The sequence below is a fragment of the Mercenaria mercenaria genome, chromosome 16, assembly GCF_021730395.1.
Source record: "Mercenaria mercenaria strain notata chromosome 16, MADL_Memer_1, whole genome shotgun sequence".
NCBI classification, from domain to species: Eukaryota; Metazoa; Mollusca; class Bivalvia; order Venerida; family Veneridae; genus Mercenaria; species Mercenaria mercenaria.
In genome coordinates, this window is record NC_069376.1 from 71,619,527 (window position 1) to 71,639,991 (window position 20,465).

General features: G+C 35.8%; 1 protein-coding gene across 2 annotated transcripts in view; it reads left to right on the plus strand.

Moving 5' to 3' along the window:
- Positions 1–20,465, plus strand: part of LOC123541298 (structural maintenance of chromosomes flexible hinge domain-containing protein 1-like) — a 111,053-nt gene that overhangs the window by 573 nt on the left and 90,015 nt on the right. For both annotated transcript variants that reach the window (XM_053527364.1, XM_053527365.1), the window contains exons 2-8: positions 530–608; positions 3,438–3,596; positions 7,266–7,348; positions 9,616–9,737; positions 10,399–10,528; positions 11,490–11,609; positions 15,996–16,162. In XM_053527364.1, the coding sequence (XP_053383339.1) occupies positions 530–608; positions 3,438–3,596; positions 7,266–7,348; positions 9,616–9,737; positions 10,399–10,528; positions 11,490–11,609; positions 15,996–16,162 (860 nt within the window). The remainder of the gene's footprint in view (positions 1–529; positions 609–3,437; positions 3,597–7,265; positions 7,349–9,615; positions 9,738–10,398; positions 10,529–11,489; positions 11,610–15,995; positions 16,163–20,465) is intronic.

Below are 20,465 nucleotides of genomic sequence, written 5' to 3' on the forward strand. Positions count from 1 at the left end.
AGTGGCCAAAAGTCTGTGAGAGGTGAAATACCACATTTATTAGACATAATGATAATTACATGCATTCAATAACAAACAAGTATATAGTTATTAGAATTTATTTCAATCATGTAGATACCAGCTAACTGCCTTTACATCCACGAAAAAAGGTCAGATCACTGATTTTTACGTTGTATTTATTGTTGGCGCCACTGAAATTTGTCAATTGAAGATTTTTAGCAACAGAATTTATTTTTTGTTGCATTTGGTGCCATTGGCGACCAACAGTGGGAACTGTGCTTTGTACAAAGAAAACAAATTTATAACCCTTGTCAATGTTGTCAATGTAAAATACATCAAGAATTTTTTCCAGTGACAGTGTAAAAAATGGTCAGTTTGGAACTCATTAAAGCTACCTTAGACCCATTATTGACCTGTTTTGACATAACCATTACCAGCATATAAAGTAAAAGGTTTTAGCTGACATACATTGGCAAAAGAAATACATATATGCAAACTAATTTTAGTACTTTTGATTATTTATTTGCAGTCACTTGGCTTGAAATCAAATGAAAAGTTTGTTGTTGCTACGACCAACAGAGAGGAAATCAAAGATGATGAATCCTGGGGTAATGAAACAATTGAAAATTGCTACTTTCAAAACTTAAAACAGATTTTCAAACTGATTTGTACAGTGTTTGAATTTTCACTGCAACTGTCAAGTGCCAGAGCATTTTTTTTAGCTCGACTATTCGAAGAATAGTCTAGCTATTCTACTCACCCTGGCGTCGGCGTCGGCGTCACACCTTGGTTAAGTTTTTGCATGCAAGTACATACAGCCATCAATTAAAGGCATATAGCTTTGAAACTTATTTTTTCTTTTTCTAGGTCAATTACCAACCTCTCTGGGTCAAGTCCCATAACTCTGACATGTTTTTTGAGCAAATTATGCCCCCTTTTGGACTTAATTTTGGTTAAAGTTTTACATGCAAGTTACTATCTCCAAAACTAATGCAGATATTGATTTGAAACTTCACATGTGTCTTCGGGGTTATAAAACTAGTTGATAGTAGCAAGTCCCATAACTCTTACTTTCATTTTGGCCAAATTATGCCCCCTTTTGGACTTAGAAAATTCTGGTTAAAGTTTTGCGTGCAAGTACATACAGCTATTTCTAAAAGGCATATAGATTTGAAACTTATTTTTTCTTTTTCTAGATCAATTACCAACCTCACTGGGTCAAGACCCATAACTCTGACATGTATTTTGAGCAAATTATGTCCCCTTTTAGACTTAGAAAATTTTGGTTAAAGTTTTACATGCAAGTTACTATCTCCAAAACTAATGCAGATATTGATTAGAAACTTCACATGTGTCTTCGGGGTTATAAATCTAGTTGATAGCAGCAAGTCCCATAACTCTGACCTTCATTTTGGCCAAATTATGCCCCCTTTTGGACTTAGAAAATTCTGGTTAAAGTTTTGCGTGCAAGTACATACAGCTATTTCTAAAAGACATATAGATTTGAAACTTATTTTTTCTTTTTCTAGATCAATTACCAACCTCACTGGGTCAAGTCCCATAACTCTGACATGTTTTTTGAGCAAATTATGCCCCCTTTTAGACTTAGAAAATTTTGGTTAAAGTTTTACATGCAAGTTATTATCTCCAAAACTAATGCAGATATTGATTTGAAACTTCACATGTGTCTTTGGGGTTATAAAACTAGTTGATAGGAGCAAGTCCCATAACTCTGACCTTCATTTTGGCCAAATTATGTCCCCTTTTGGACTTAGCAAATTCTGGTTAAAGTTTTGCGTGCAAGTACATACAGCTATTACTAAAAGGCATATAGATTTGAAACTTATTTTTCTTTTTCTAGATCAATTACTAACCTCACTGGATCAAGTCCCATAACTCTTGCATGTATTTTGGGCAAATTATGCCCCCTTTTGGACTTTGAAAATTCTGGTTAAAGTTTTACATGCAAGTTTCTACCTCCAAAACTAATGCAGATATTGAATTGAAACTTCACATGTGCCTTCGAGGTTATAAAACTAGTTGATAGCAGCAAGTCCCATAACTGATTTGCATTTTGGTCAAATTATTCCCCCTTTTGAACTTAAAACTCTTTTGATATTTAACCTTTTTGGGTAATATTTTCCTGCTTCTGAGACAATATTTCGAATAGTCGAGCTTGGCTGTCTTATGGACAGCTCTTGTTTATAATAATAGTAATCTTGTAATACACTGGGACCCCGTAATTACGCTGTCGTCGGGGTCCAAGGTTCGAGACCCGCAGATCTAGCGGGGTTAAATTATATAACGCGGGTTGATCGTATCAGCGGTATATGCAATACCCCACCCACCGGTAATGTATTAGACGTATTTTGGACGCTGTCATGGCAAAGGTGTTAAAGTACAGGTACATGTAGTTTTAACGCTGGTTATGATCAAATTAAATAACATCCGCGGACTCTCGTTTTTTGGGGTTTTTTTTTGTTTTACTCCCAAAAATTCCGGAGCCAAGAACCTACCGCGTTATAACGAGTAGCGTTATAATGGGTTTCGAGTGTATTATTGTCAGATGAAATTTGAACATTTCTTCTAAGAGATTCATTGTAGAGGTGAAATACTATAATCTGCTATATTGTTATTATTGAACTATAGTAAATCAACTTTCCACTTAATATATGATCTATGTAAGGCATATTTTTCTTTATCTATTATCTAAAAGATTACTTTTAAGAGTTTTTTCTGTGCTAAGGCTAAAAAAAAAATATGTGTGGTTCAGGTAACCCGACCGACCCTATTTTTTCATCGCCGACCCTAACACTTTTTTATAGTTTTTTGTGGTTTTTAACCTGGAACGAAAAATATTGAGTACGAAAATATACGAATCAATGCAAGCGTCTTATCGATTACGATTTCAACATGGCAGCGGCTAGTGTTCTCGCTGCGACAGTGGAAAAATGTATTCACGGCGACCAGAAACGCATTATGAAGGCAATGCTTCACTCGTCCCTCGTCGGAGATGTATTTATGGAAATTCATAATCAATCAGACAACTCGAAAACTGGCCATGTAGTAACCTATTTATAACAGAATGCCACTTAGAATTGCATATATTGTTGAGATGCTTTCCATGTGCATATCTCACAGAATTGTGACCAACTATGTCTCTACCAACTGGCATCGAAGGGGGAAAAAAAAAAAAAAAAAAAAAAAAAAAAAAAGCCTACCTACCTACCCTATATTTTTTACCAATGTTACCTGAACCACACATATTTTTTTTTTTAGCCTAAGTGACTTGTTCACATTTTGAAATTGCTTTATGTCTTGTCATAAATAGATCAAAATAGTTATGTTATATTATTTAACCTATTTTAACTTATGCGTGGTATTATTGCAGATGATTTTTTCCTTTTCTCCAAATTCTAATGTTCTGTATTTTTCAGGCATTGTGGATAAGGGTGACACTGTATATGTTCTTCGTTCTTTGGATCAAGAGCTGTGTGCACCTGTTCAAGAGAGAGTTAATTATCTTCCGCATTATGATACCATTGTAAAAGGGGGAATGTATGAATACTATGCATCTGAAGGCCAAAACCCACTTCGTAAGTTGAGCTTAATTGGATGATACACAGGCTCCTTTTTATGCCCCCGTAGGTGGGCATATTGAAATTGCACTGTATGTCCGACCTTGCGTCCGTGTTAATTCTCTTCCAGGCTGTAACTCTACCATCCATAAAGGGATTTTGAAATAACTTGGCATAAATGTTCAACATAATAAGAGGATGTGTCTTGCACAAGACCCAGTCTCCTAGCTCCAAGATCAAGGTCACACTCGGAAGTCAAAGGTTAACAGGGTCTGTTCCTTGTCTGGTCCATAATTTTGCCATTTCTCAAGGGATTTTAAAATAATTTGAAACAAATGTTAACCATATTGAGATGTGTTGCATTTATGCTCGGGTCTCTCAGTTCAAGGTCAAGGTCACAAAATGATTCATACCTAAACTATTCTGGCATATTTTGCACAGACATCTGTAGTATTCCTAGGCACACTTTGGGGGCATTTATCACCGATAGTGACAGCTGTTGTTTATATATGCCCTTTTTAGCTTGCGGTTACAAAAGCTGTTTTGATACCCCTGGCATTGGCCTCGTGTCAAGGCTTTTACCACCTGTCCCATAAAGCCAAATATTGGCTGCATTGCCAATGCCAATTAGACCCATTTTTTCCAAATTTGAAGCAAAATATTTCCAGTCCAAAGAAAAAATTCCTAATTGAAGTGAACTTTTTTTATTATCAAAGAAATTTTTTGCATAGTTTTGTTTGTTACTGAAATCAAACAAATTGTTGGAAAAACCAAACCATAGAATAGTGCGTTTTGTAAGTAAAAACCTCCCAGAAAACATATTAAAAGTCAATGTCATCTCTGGACTGAAAAGTGGATAAATCATAAGTTATCATGGTTGCTTGGTGTGGAGCCTTTGCATTTTACAATCAGCTCTTGTTGGCTTTTGCCATTAATGTTTATGTCATGAGTGTATTATGATCATGTCATGATGATGTTATAAACAGTGCTAAGCAACATTAGCTTTTATAACAGAAAAAAAATTAAATGATATATGTATATAAGGTCATGTATTCATCCATGTGCGAAGTCTGAAACTTAGACATAAACTTTTAATTTGGACAGTACCATTAACTGTTAAAAAGGGTGCATACCAAAAAGATACTGACTGAATGGCAAACAATGCAGGTCATGATTAGACTGCATGGATGTTCAGGCTGATCATTATCTGCACTGGTCGCAAAGGCAGAATCAATCGTGTCCAGCATGATAAGGGTTAGGAATGGCATAACTTTGTTTGTTGCATTCTGTACTAATGAAATTTTCTAGAGCTAACTTTAGTTACAGAGTAAATGTTCATGCAAAGTTTCATTAGTAGTGATTGCTATCTGTGCTAATTTAAGAATTACAGCACAAAAAAAAAATTTGATCTTCTTAAGCAGGGCTTCGGAAATTTGCCTGTTTGTCGGTTTTGGACCGATTTTTTACTTTTCAGACCGATTCATAAAGTGAAAAAACAAAAAAATCGGTCCCGTAAAAATGGAGAAAAGTATAAATTTCTGTCTGATATCTCAATACACCATCTACTGCCAAGCAGGATATTGTTGGTCGCACCCTCAGATAATCAATAAACGTGTCAAACAGTCTGACTGTCACTTTGATAATCGGTCCGTAATTAGCACATGACGCAATCAGTACTAGTGCGGCACATCCTTTAATGTTTGCAGACAGCCGACTGCAATGTATTAAACATTTTTGACTGGTTTCCAAATATGTCTGACTGGATCCAAATCATTTCGACTGGGATCCACTTCTTTTATTTAAAATCCGACGGATGGTTTATTTCAAAAGGCTATGTTTCATCATGGTAAAAAACAAATGGTCACTGCATTTAATCAAAGAGCTATAATTGTATATTATAGGTCTTTGATTTAATGAGACATCACACGGAAAACCAATCAAAATATTTTTTATAATTACTTGATTTGAAAAAATTACAAGATTCATTTGTTGGGGCTCCAGTTGAAACAAGTGAAGAAAATCGTCTTTGCAACCCGACGGTGCAAAAAAGAAAAAGAAAAAAAAATGGACTGGCAAACACGAATGATAAAGAAAACCGGAGTGGTGCTGTTTATCAAATCGGTCTTTTAAAAAACGTTTCAAAATGAAATTTTGTTTACATCAGAAGAGAACATATAACTTTTAAAATGTAGCTGCTTATTGAAGTACAACATAAGTGAAATGAAATATCCGTGGCCAACACGCGTGACCTTTTGGTACTATACATGCGGGAAATTCGATCTCAGCGTTCATATAACGTACACATTCGGTCCGCGGCAGAGTATTCTTAAAATACCGAGACTGTTTAGCAGAGAATATGTGTCATGTAATTGTATTTTATAGAATTCCGTCAAAGAATGAGGAAAAATCACAAAATATCTGCCGTGTATACGGTACCGGTCAACCGGTCACGTGCTTTGGCTTTTAGACTAGTTACGCACATGGTGTCAATGCCTCGGTGATTTTATCCTTACAAGTATTTTCTCGGAAAAAAATCGAAATTTAAACAAAGTAACAATCACACATAACACTGAATAACTGTCTTCATTGTATGGAAACACGCGGTGACCGGTAACTCAGTTTTAATGCATGACATGATTATATCTTTACTCTATCACGTTTTACAAAATATGTAATATTGGGAATGCAGTGAGTGGGGTAGCGCCGATGTCAGGATTTTCGTTTCGGACCGATTGAGTTATCAAAATTTCCGGAGCCCTGTTCTTAAGTTCCTCACTTTAAACATTGGATGAATACTGGCCCAGAATTTTGCTTTGATATTGACTGTATTTGTTAATAAATTTTGAAAGCCTGATTGAATGATATGGTTCGGATTCAATTTATTAATTCCCCGCCGTGGCAGAGGGATTATAGGAATGGTCTGCGTCCGTCCTTCCGTCTGTCCGTCCTTCCATCCGTAACAAAATCGTGTCCGGTCCATATCTCCTAAACCCCTTGAAGGAATTTTATAAAACTTGGGTCAAATGATCACCTCATCAAGACGATGTGCAGAACCCATGAGTCAGCCATGCCGGCTCAAGGTCAAGGTCACAACTCAAGGTCAAAGGTTTGAGCCTTCCATTTTGTGTCCGCTCTATATCTCTTAAACCCCTCGAAGGAATTTTATAAAACTTGGGTCAAATGATTACCTCATCAGAACGATGTGCAGAAATTATGAGTCAGCCATGCCAGCTCAAGGTCAAGGTCTCAACTAAGGGTCGAAGGTTTGAGCCTTCCATTTGGTGTCCACTCTGTATCTCCTTAACCCCTTGAAGGATTTTCATCAAACTTGGGTCAAATGATCACCTCATCAACAACTCATGACTCAGCCATGTCAACTCAAGGTCAAGGTCACAACTGAAGGTCAAAGGTTTCAGCTCTGTATCTCCTAAACCCCTTGAAGGATTTTCATGAAACTTTGGTCAAATGATCACCTCATCAAGACGTTGTGCATAATTCATGGGTCAGCCATGTCAGTTCAAGGTCAAGGTCACAGCTAAAATCAAAGGTTTTACCCTTTCACTATCCATAGCAGTGGCAGGGGATTTAGCTGTCTTTCAGACTGCCTTGTTTATGTAATGGTATGTGATTAGGAATCATACTTTATATCAGAGGACTTGAACATAAAATTGAAATATCTGTTTTCAGCATATGCCTTTGCGGAATTGATAGACAACTCCTTAGCAGCGACTAGAAATAACACTGGACCAAGAAATATAGAAATCAGACTGGTAAATTTCCACCCTTTTATTACTCACTAGTCCATTTCTATGATTGATAAATAGAGAATATTAGGTTACTGTCTGATAAATTTAAATTTATTGGGCAAGCTGAAGAAAATATATTAGGCAAGGCTCTGCTGAGCCTTTTATTTTTTAGAAGAGGAGTCTAATAGATTAAATTTTTTCAGACAGTAATTTAATATTCTATTTATCCTACCTACTCAGAACATTGGGGGAAAAGTCGTTGGAAAGAGCAGCAGACTTGACGTCATATTATGATGTTTGTAAGTGCAATTAAATTTATGTATAAAATTGAAAAAATGCAATAACTTCTTTGATTCTGGATAAAAACGTTTGATATTACCACTTAATTTCTTAGTTAGAACATTTCCAATATAATGATAACAGTTTCAGTGAAAGATTCAAAAATAAAATTGTTTTGATAAATTTCAAGCTTATCTGCTGTACTGTAAAAGTGAAAAATAGCGATAACTTTTTTGTTTCAGGATAAAAAACTTTTGATTTGACCACTCATTTTCAGACATTTCCAATACAATGTTGGTGGTTTCAATGCAAAATTTTGATAAATTATGTGATTTCAAAAGTTCCTGCAAAAGTGATATCTTGGCACTGAATAGATAAAGCAAAGTTTATCAGGCGGGCCGATTTTGTGCTATATCTTGTAATGTATGGGGGTAGGATAAAACATATAGATGTTGAAAGTACTTAATTGACAAATAATATTTTAGAGATTTATGGGGACTTTGTTCTTTTTTATTTAAAAAAAAAAAAAATTAAAATTTGGATTTTTCAGTAAATAAGTCGGTTGCCAAAAGGTCAGTGACTTTGAATCACTTATCCATCTCCTCTATAGGTTAAAATCCTGCTTGGGATGCCGTATAGAGAAGCCAGATCAGGGAAGGTCAGTGGTTCTACTGAGGTGCCTGCCCTTGTCTGAAATGATGTCGGGAGGGGTACATTATATTAAATGTAAATTTCAGGGCGTTCGGTTGTCCCGAGGTCTCTGGTTTTGACCCGCGAAAATTGAGAAAAACTCGTATTTGACCCGCATAGAATATGCCTCTTGCGTCGGCTTGACTCGCGGAAAATTAGCTGCTGACATGTCAATCACGCCACGCGCCGACTGACTTGTGATCATCTCGCGGTTTGTATTTAGTACAATAATGCCCTGTCATTATCAGAAGTGTTTATTGATCAATGCATAAAAGTTAATTGATAAACAATGTAGCTTTAGATTATCGTGTTTGTACCACTTATTAATTATTTTGTGTGCCTGATACGATTACATGAGCCGGTTGCCGTTACGGTCTATAGCAAATTTATTATCATTACCGAGGCTTTGTTTGGGCCAAAACATATTAAATGCTTTATAAATAAGCAGAAATTATAAGTGTTATGGTGAAAAAAATGAAATTTATAACAGGTATTTTGTCAAGAATTTTAAATGTTTACTTTTGTTTTCCATACTTGTCACTCGTTTACGCGACCGCCATTTTTGGACATTTTAATCATTTCTTACAAGATTTTCATAGTACAATTATCTAAATAAAAAGCCAATAAAAAGTCTGCATTTAAGAAAAATATGATCACTGTTGCAAAAGCTCTTATTTAGAAGACTTTGCCGAGAATAAAATCACGCAAACCACCAAACCCCAACCACTTTTATGCACTGTGCAAAATAAGACGACTAAAATATGAATTGCTTAAGAAAATCTGTAATGACTAATCTACTTGTTTTAGATAAAGTCTGTGAAAGTTGCATGAATAACAGTATAGCTTGACCCCAGAAAAGCTGATCTTGACTCTTGAAAATCTGATTTTGACCCTTGAAAATTTAGGCTGAAGAGTCAGTGACTCTTGAGTTTAAGAACCTACCGAAAGCCCTGTGTAATCTGAATGAGGGTTCTTCAGATGACTGTGTGATTTTAATTTGAAGTTAGAGCAGGATTTAGAAGATGCTCCAGTCCCTGAAGCTTTCCTAGTTCTTAACCATGCTTTGTTTAAAGCTCTAGTACACGGGACTTTTATCCAGATTCAGTTGTTTTAGTGGGAGGAACGAGAAATCAAACTTGCAACGTCTGCTGTCGTAGTTGGACAGGGTGACTGACCACTGCGTCTGCCCTTGAGGGCCATATATGACTTGAATTGTGTTACTGTCACTTTGAACTCAGTAAAAGCAAGAAAGACTTATTCTGTGTTTATTGAACTGCTGTCATGTTGAAAAATAATGATTAATCCAATTAATTGTGTTGCAGCATTTAGATGAAGCCACTGTGTATGTGATTGACAATGGAAAAGGAATGACATCTCGACAGCTAAACAACTGGGCTATATATAGATTGTCAAAATTCAATCGTAAAGACAGAAAAACTAAGGGGTAAGTCTGATGTTTGGTTAAAAAATTAACTGTAAAGACAAGAAGTTTTGTCATTATCATTCTCTAGAAACACTTGCACAGATTTCTCAACCAATCAACAAGTCTTCTGCTACAATGGCTGCTACAGCAGCAATCTTATGAGATGATGCTGACGTTTTAAAGGTTGATTTTTACCCTTACTTGCTTATAACAGTATCTTTGAATGGGGGAAGAAACACCGTAAATAGATCTAAGTTCTTGCAGAAACTGCTTGACTGGTATATTGAGAGGAAAATACATCTTTATGTAGGACCTAATTTCTTTCTAATCTGGAGCTGCCATGTTTATGATAAAATGACACAAGTGTATACGAGTGTGATGTGTTAAAATGCTTGTAACTCAGCTTTGATAAAATGGGTTGTGTTGAAAATTTCAATGTACATGGCTGTTGAAACCCCTTACAGATCCATAAAAATCATGCTCGTACAGGTCTAAAAAAGTTTCTATGGAAGCATGTTAGGTTGAAATTTTATGAATTCACCTCAACACAAAATTTTAATCAGCTAAAGTCAAAACTTGATGAACAAATTTAGTAAACACTTACTGAATGGCTGGCCAGTTAATTATCAAAACTGTTTTTGCATAATATAACCCTGTAATTGTATAAGATCTGTTTGTACAGAAATCTAGATGAGACTGAGGAAGAGGAGTCATTTGTAGACCAGGATTTACCTAAATCTCTCAACAGTGACATATCGTACTTTGGTGTGGGTGGCAAACAAGCTATATTTTTTATTGGAACATCTACAAGGGTAAGTAACTCTTGTCCGAGTTTTTTAGTGGGGTCTGCTTTTCATATTTCTGACCATCCATACACTTTCACACTGGTTCTGAAAGTATACGTAATGAAAATATGCTATTAACATCTGGGTTGGGTGGATGTGATACAATTTATCTCTTTCAGATTTGGATTTATGTAATTAAATGCCGCTAAAACTTCCCTATGTTTCTTGTAAATTATATGTTTTCGTTCAGAAATATATGTATCATAGGGCTGTCATTGATTGGGTCCTAGGCATATCGATGATACCGATATATCAGAAGACAAATATCGACGATATATCGATTATTAAGTTAGATTAACGACCCGTTTGTTCATATGCATACTATATACCTTCCTGTAAATGCTATTTTTAGTTTTACTGCCTACTTTTCATATTTCTGTTTGATTGTGTTGTATTTGTATTTATGAAATAAAAGAAATAAATAAAAATTAATAACATCTTTCATTTTTATTTTGCCTTCACTCCTTTTTGGCATTCATCCAAATTTACAACTTTGTGAAATTAAGTTGTTTTTTTAGGGTCTGAGCTAGTGTTTATTTGCATAGTTTTTCTCTCTGTAAAATATCGATTTTTGAAAATGGGAATCGATAATCAATCGACAAAAAAATATCATTGATACATCGATATCGTTTCTATCGATGACAGATCTAATGTATCATTATTTTTTTGTGGAAAAACAAATTAGCACTGGTACAGAATCAAAGAATACAGGTTAGGTTAATTAATTGCCAACTGTTACATAACTGAAATACTGTTGTGAAATGGCACTTAACCCAAAACAAACAATGTTACAAGTAATTTTTGGCCCACCTAAAATTTGCGTAAGAAACTTATCCTGAAAAGGGTTTAGATGTTTAAAAAAAAAATATATTAGGTATAAAATTTCGACGTTGGGCAAGTGTTAATATTATTATGGTTCTCATTTTAGATGATCTCTAAACCACTGGGATCACAAGATGTGCATGAACTGATCATATCTAAAGAAGAGTTTGAAAAGAAGGAGAGAAACAATGAAGAGATTTACAGTGGATTTATTAGAAAGAGAAAGGTTTGTTCATAACTTTGTATTATAGAAACATTATTTTGAAAGCAGATAAAGCTATCACTTTAGTAACTCTGTAATTTTTAAGGAGGTATTATACTGAATGTATTTAAAACATGGTACAGTGAAACACTGCCCGCTCGAGCATCGGTGACTCGAGCACCCTTGCTCACTCAAGCAGTGTATGTGGTCCGGCCGATTTCCTATTTTCTGTGTGAAATTACCATGGCTGGGTCAGGCATAGACTTACAAAGTCTGTTGAGATCAAATAATCTGTAATAATATTAGTTTCTTCATACTGACACTGATATTTTCTCAGAAAAACATTTTCTAGCCCCATTTTCTCTAGGCTCATCTCAACAGACTTATAAAATGCGATTCTGAGGTTATATAACATCATGAAGAGCCATTAGTAGCACCTGTCAATAGCCACCTCCAACTGACCGGCAACAAGATTTATTGAATGAACTATTTCAAATGACCTGTACCAGATGTTTGATTTTTCTCTGGAATTGAAAGAAAGTAAAGCCTTTTTGCCTGCAGAAGTAATTGTTTAGGCATTTATAGTTGCTTAATAGCTGCTGCTGAACTTTATTTTAACATTCACATATTTTGAAATGTTTTTTTTTTTTAACATTATTATAGAAAATATGACAGGAGCTTATGTTTTCAATTTTTTCAATATGATATCATTAAAATTGCTTTAGAAATCGCTAGTTAGTTTGACTTTAAGAAATGATTACAAATGAAAATTACTTTTTCAAAAAAAGAAATTGATGCATCATAACAATCAAGGCTGTCGTTAACAAATTCTGCCTGTAATAGTTAATAAAAAATAGTTAAAGGCTCATAATAAATCATTATGGACCTTTGAAACTACTTATAGTTTAAACTGTGCATTATACTTACGATTTACTCATTCAACTTACAAAAGAACAATTTTATCTTTATACTTAGTATCGGGGCCTCCGTGGCCAGGTGGTTAAGGTCGCTGACTTCAAATCACTTGCCCCTCATCGATGTGGGTTCGAGCCTCACTCGGGGCGTTGAATTCTTCATGTGGGGAAGCCATCCAGCTGGCTTACGGAAGGTCGGTGTTTCTACCCAGGTGCCCGCTCGTGATGAAATAATGCACGGAGGGGCACCTGGGGTCTTCCTCCACCATTAAAGCTGGAAAGTCGCCATATGACCTATCATGTGTCAGTGCGACGTTAAATCCAACTAAAAAACAAAAAAAACAAAATAGTATCAGTTTCTTTTTCTGATTAGTAACAGTGGCAAATCTATGTAGCCAGGCATTCTGTGCAATTTAAAAACTCAAATCAAATATTATGGCATAACCATTACTGTGGTCATTTAAAACTTGGACATGTTTTTGATACCCTGAGATGTAGTTGATGGAAATACAAGTACCGGTATAGTATGAAATTTTACCCGAAATGGTGTATGTCGTAATATTTTGGTGGCATTTAATGCAGAGGAAGATCCTGTGTTATAACATATTTTCATGAAATTTCCTTAAAACCATGTGTATTTACAATATAAATATTTCTTGCATGAATTTTTTTGACCGCTTAATTTTCATTTATTTCTGTCAATAGTTCTAATAATTTCATGAAAATACTACTTGTCAAATACTGCAGACGTGATTATTTTTGCAAAGAAACATTTTACCAAATCAAGAATCCAGTTAACCCTTATCGTGCTGGACACAATTGATTCTTCCTTTGCGACCTGTGCAGATCATGAACCTGCATGGGGACTGTAGATAGGAAAATAATTTTAATCTACCCTCTGACATGAGTAAAAAAAACAAAAAACATTAGAGATATATTGAATAAAATGTATAAAATTCATTCACAAAAATGATTTGAAGGTATCTTGAAAAAAAATATTTGTTTTTTTTTTTCAGTTTCCAGTCTCTTCCCTCTTAGAATTAAATTGACAGTATTTTGAAAAATACATTTTCAAATTCAAATTGTAATTTATTTATACTTACTGGGATCTTTTACAACTATCTAACTCACCAAGTCATAAAAGCAAAGCACTGCTTATTGAACTCTTGGGGCAGTCGGCCAAAGGTTACATTACATCATCAACAGGTTTGCAATGATTGTAATGAGATGGTGATTACTAGCGGGTATGAAATCTGTCCGGTTCACAATCGCATTTGTCCATTTGTCGTTAGAGACAGAGGCCAGAGATATTGTAAATTTTTTCAGAAAGTGGTATCAGAGAGGACTGATTTTATGGCCAGTACTTTACATTTTATGACTCTAACGACTGATGCCAGTCTAGGTCAGGCATCGATAACTTGATCACTGGAGCCTGCCACTAGGTCCCTGTGTATTATTTTACTCTTTGTTGCTTCTAGCAAACTCGAGAGGCGCACTTTAAGATATTTTCACCATTACCGTGCATAAAAATAATGCCCAGAGGAGCTGCTAAGGATGTCTTCACCATTACTAATGCTCAGAGGGGCACCTAAGGATGTTTTCACCATTAAAAGCTGGAAAGTCACCATACTATCTAGATTGAATGACAGTAACTTAATATCAACAAAGTTAGTTAGCAAAAGATTTTCTATATATTATAAACCGAACAAAAAAAATGACTGTGTTATGTTCTATGTTATAGCTAGGAGATGCAAGCCACATCTTGTGTGTTATGTTCTATGTTACAGCTAGGAGATGCGAGCCACATCTTGTGTGTTATGTTCTATGTTACAGCTAGGAGATGCGAGCCACATCTTGTGTGTTATGTTCTATGTTACAGCTAGGAGATGCGAGCCACATCTTGTGTGTTAATAGCTCACCTGAGCAATGCTCAGGTGAGTTTTTCTGATCGCTCGATGTCGGCGTCCGGCGTCTGTCGTCTGTCAACATTTAGCTTGTGTATGCGATAGAGGCTGAATTTTTCAATTAATCTTCATGAATATTGGTCAGAATGATAACCTTGATGAAATCTAGGCCGAGTTCGAAAATGGGTCATCTCGGCTCAAAAACTAGGTCACTAGGTCAAATCAAAGAAAAACCTTGTGTATGCGATAGAGGCTGTATTTTTCAATTGATCTTCATGAATATTGGTCAGAATGATAACCTTGATGAAATCTAGGCCGAGTTCGAAAATGGGTCATCTCGGCTCAAAAACTAGGTCACTAGGTCAAATCAAAGAAAAACCTTGTGTATGCGATAGAGGCTGTATTTTTCAATTGATCTTCATGAATATTAGTCAGAATGATTGCCTTGATGAAATCTAGGCCGAGTTCGAAAATGGGTCATCTCGGGTCAAAAACTAGGTCACTAGGTAAAATCAAAGAAAAACCTTGTGTATGCGATAGAGGCGGTATTTTTCAATTGATCTTCATGAAAATTGGTCAGAATGATTACCTTGATGAAATCTAGGCCGAGTTCGAAAATGAGTCATCTGGGGTCAAAAACTAGGTCACTAGGTCAAATTAAGGAAAAACCTTGTGTATGCGATAGAGGCTGTATTTTTCAGCTGATCTTCATGAAATTTAGCCAGAATGATTACCTTGATAAAATCTAGGCCGAGTTCGAAAATGGGTCATCTGGGGTCAAAAACTAGGTCACTAGGTCAAATCAAAGAAAAACGTTGTGTATGCAATAGAGGATGTAGTTTTCAATTAATCTTCATGAAATTTGGTCAGAGTGATTGCCTTGATGAAATCTAGGTCGAATTTGAATATGGGTTATCTGAGATCAAAAACTAGGTCACTAGGTCAAATTAAAGAAAAATCTTGTGTATGCGATAGAGACTGTTTTTTTCAATTGATTTTTATGAAATTTGGTCAGGATGATTGCCTTGATGAAATCTAGGTCAAATTTGAATATGGGTCATCTGAGGTCAAAAACTAGGTCACTTGGTCAAATCAAAGAAAAAACTTGTGTATGTGATAGAGGCTGTATTTTTCAATTGATCTTCATGAATTTTGGTCAGAATGATTGCCTTGATAAAATCTAGGTCGAGTTTGAACATGGGTCATCTAGGGTCAAAAACTAGGTCATATCTAAGAAAATGCTTGTTTTATCGTAAGAGACCAATTTTTTGGTCCAATCTTAATGAAAATTGGTCAGAATATTTGTTTCCATGAAATCACTAGGTCAAACATGTTTTACACTGTTATGGTGTGTTTCTTAGGTGAGCGACCTAGGGCCATCTTGGCCCTCTTGTGTTCTATGTTACAGCTAGGAGATGCGAGCCACATCTTGTGTGTTATGTTCTATGTTACAGCTAGGAGATGCGAGCCACATCTCGTGTGTTATGTTCTATGTTACAGCTAGGAGATGCGAGCCACATCTCGTGTGTTATGTTCTATGTTACAGCTAGGAGATGCAAGCCACATCTCGTGCGTTATGTTCTATGTTACAGCTAGGAGATGCGAGCCACATCTCGACTGAGGATGAGGTTTTACGTAGGATGGTAGAGGAAGAAGAGAAAGATAGAGAGAATTTCACTGTGGTTGTTATACAGGGGATCAGTAAGGATCATTTACAATACCTGAAAGACAGAATGCCCGAGTGGACAAGACAACTGGCGTAAGTTTGTTAACCATGCAGAAAGCAGAGGTATATTGTTTTGATGTTGTCTATGTGTGTCTGTCAGTCTTTCTGCAGCCAAATGTTAGTAACAGTCACATTGAGTTGGTATTTGGTTATTATGTTTGTAGTCACTCAGAGCTCACTACAGGGAATCACGTGATCAAAATAATCTCAAAACCAAAATAAATATATGAATAATATGGGATAATATTGAAACAGCTTTTGCTGTAAATCTAAAATATGGCCTGTCATATGGCAACATATATGTATCATAAAACTACATAGATTTCAATCACAATCACTTTCTGATTATCTGGAACACTTCAAGAAACTGATACTTCTTATTTTCCTTAGTGTTTGTAATTACAAGTTACCTGTCATTATTGTCAACTACATGATAATTTAACAATTTTCATTAATTAGTCATATGATAGGCTATGTTTAAATTTCGTATCTTATCTTAATAGGAAAATTATTCATGTTCTTCAAAATATAACTTTGGTTTAGAGATTATTTTGATCATATGATTCCCCACAGTGGAGCTGTTACCCAGCAAATTCTTTGAAAATAGAAATACAAAGGTTATTGCCCTTTGATTAATTAAAAAGCTGGAGCTTTGTTGTTCTGCAGCTATATCTTGGTAATGATATGTCACACTGCGTTCACATACGATGTGAATATTTGTGTATACTTTTAGCTGCTTCCCTGTAAATGTTGCTAAAATAAGCAATGTGTTATCAGAGTTATTCCCCCTGATTCAGTTGAAATTATCATTTTTGCTTTTTAGCTCGACTTTTCGAAGAAAAAGTAGAGCTATTGCACTTGCCCCGGTGTTGGCATCAGCGTCAGCGTCGCCGTTCATTAAAGTTTTTGATAAAGTCAAATATCTCTGTTACTATCAAAGATATTGACTTGAAACTTAAATACTTATTTACTGTCAAAGTGTACACCAGGAGAAACACTCCCCATAACTCTGGTTTGAATTTTGATGGAGTTATGCCCCTTTTTAACATAGAATTTCCGGTTAAAGTTTTTGATAAAGTCACATATCTCTGTTACTATCAAAGCTATTGACTTGAAACTTAAAATAGTTATCTACTATCCAATTCTACACCAGGAGAAACAATCCCCACAACTCTGATTTGAATTTTGATGGAGTAATGCCCCTTTCTAACTTAGAATTTTCAGATAAAGTTTTTTATAAAGTCAAATATCTCTGTTACTATCAAAGCTATTGACTTGAAACTTGAAATAGTAATTTATTATCAAAGTCTATATCAGGAGAAACAATACGCATAACTCCGATTTGAATTTTAATGGAGTTATGCCTAGGGCTGGGTACCGCCTCTAAAAAATACTGCGGTATACCACTGTTTTTCCCTAATTACCATGGTATATACCATGGTATACCACCATTTTTATCGTAAGACTTGCAGCTGTGGTAGTGGTCATAAAAATATTGAAAACTCTCAGAAAGACAATTTATTATGAGCAACAACAAAGACTACTTGACTAGAATTAAAGAAAAAAAAATACACTGGAATAATAACTTGACTAATGACTAGTTAGATTAATGACCCTTAGTATTTTTTACCAGCGTGTATTCGTCGGAAAACGCCATATTGTCTCTAGGGAAGAACTGGGTCACATGTATATAGGTCGCGCTTGTTTGAAGTTCAATTCGTGCACCCATTTGATAAACCAGTAACATTTACAAATAGTATGAAGGCTTCATCAAATTGTTTTCAAACAAAAAATGATAAATTTCAACTCAACTTTTTCCATACTATTTATTTCTTTTTGAATACATGCAAATACATACCGGGATATTTTAAACTATCATCCGGAAGGATGGTGGTTCTACCCAGGTGCCCGCTCGTGATGAAATAATGCACGGAGGGGCACCTGGGGTCTTCCTCCACCATTAAAGCTGGAAAGTCGCCATATGACCTATCATGTGTCGGTGCAACATTAAATCCAACAAAAAAACACAAAAAAACTATCATCATTGAAACAAGAAGTCGGGACTCGCTGAATTTACCAGACTAAAATTAAAAACAGGTGCGCCCATGACGTCATCCATCTATACGGAATAATCTGGAGGTTTTCGCAGATTTCGATTGGGGATCATGCAGTTGATCATGCATGTTCAATTGTACCATTGGGTGGTTATTTTTGGAAACTAATATTAAATAGTAGCATGGGAATTCCAGAGATATAAATCGGAAAATCATGCATGGTGTCAGTTGCTGTTACAGAAGGCTACATAGACAATGTAAATTAAACATAAACAGAAGTAGGGATAATGTTGATAAAATACCGGTATTCCCCGAAAGTACCGTGGTATCGTACCACAGGAAGATGGTACCACAGTTACCGGTATAAAGTTTTTACTGGCAAAGCTCTAATTTTGAGTCAAGCACTGAGAAAAGTCGAACGCGCTGTCTTACTGACAGCTCTTGTTATCTTTGTCATAGAATATGAGATTTAATGGATGTTATTTGTTAGCTTTTGTTTAAAAAGTTGTTAGTCAGATTTTGGTCTAGTAATTGACCTGCTGGAAACATCTGATCATGTACATTTGTTTGTGTTCACTTCATGCAAGTTAGTTTTTGAAGGTGTTTTTGAAATCCAGGTTGCCTGTCCTAGGTAAAGTTAGCTTAACTAGAAATTCGATAAACATAGTTATTATTATTGTCTTGCCTAAGGAATTATATAGATATGATATCTATCAGGGCTTCGGAAATTTGCCGGTTTGTCGGTTTTGGACCGATTTTTATACGCCCGTTTGAAAAACGGGACGTATTATGGGAACGCCCCTGGCGGGCGGGTGGGCGGGCGGGCGGCGTCCACAGACCTTGTCCGGAGCATATCTTCTACATGCATGAAGGGATTTTGATGAAACTTGGCACAGTTGTTCACCATCATGAGACGGAGTGTCATGCGCAAGAACCAGGTCCCTAGGTCTAAGGTCAAGGTCACACTTAGAGGTCAAAGGTCAAATTCAAGAATGACTTTGTCCGGACCATATCTTCTTCATGCATAGAGGGATTTTGATGAAAGTTGGCACAATTGTTCATCATCATGAGAAGGAGTGTCATGCGCAAGAACCAGGTCCCTAAGTCTAAGGTCAAGGTCACACTTAGAGGTCAAAGGATACAAGAATGAAAACTTTGTCCGGAGCATTTCTTCTTCATGCATAGAGGGATTTTGATATAACTTGGCACAAATGTTCACCACCATGAGGCGGAGTGTCATGCGCAAGAACCAGGTCTCTAGGTCTAAGGTCAAGGTCACACTTAGAGGTCAAAGGATACAAGAATGAAAACCTTGTCCGGAGCATTTCTTCTTCATGCATAGAGGGATTTTGATATAACTTGGCACAAATGTTCACCACCACGAGACGTAGTGTCATGCGCAAGAACCAGGTCCCTAGGTCTAAGGTCAAGGTCACACTTAGAGGCCAAAGGTCAGATACAAGAATGACTTTGTCCGAAGCATTTCTTCTTCATGCATGGAGGGATTTTGATGTAACTTGACACAATTATACACCATCATGAGACGAAGTGTCATGCGCAGTTCCCTTCTTTCGAATTACTTCCCTTTGTTGTTACTATAAATAGCTTATATTGTAACTTTTTCATTACTAGTCGTAGGGAAAAATCGAGACCACTTTTCTGTAGTACAACATGCATGCTACATCCAATTTTGAGGTGTATTTTGACCAGTCTCTACCTGGTAAAGATTTTTGTGAGGACTTACAATTTTTTTTTTTTGATTTTTTTTTTTTTTTTTTTTTTTTTTTTTTTTTTTTTTTAAGATTAACTTCCCTTAGTTGTTACTATAAATAACTTATATTGTAACTTTTTTATAATTGACCGTAGGGAAAAACCAAGACCACTTTTCTGTGGTACAACATAGATGTTACTTTCCAATTTTAGGTGTATTTTAAGGTATCTCTACCTGGTAAGGAGTTTTTTTGTGGACTTAGAAAAACAAAACACTTAGTTATTACTAAACAACCACAAAATTAAAATTCCATTTGCAAATACAGGTGCTAGAGTAAAGAAATTTGCTGTGACGGGCGTATATTGTGACATTCTTGCACTCTTGTTGACTTTTCAGACCGATTCGTAAAGTGAAAAAATGAAAAAAATCGGTCCCGTAAAAATGGAGAAAAAATTAAATTTCGGTCTGATATCTCAATACACGATCACCTGCCAAGCAGGAAACTGTTGGTCGCACCCTCAGATAATCAATAAACGTGTCAATCGGTCTGATTGTCACTTTGATAATCGGT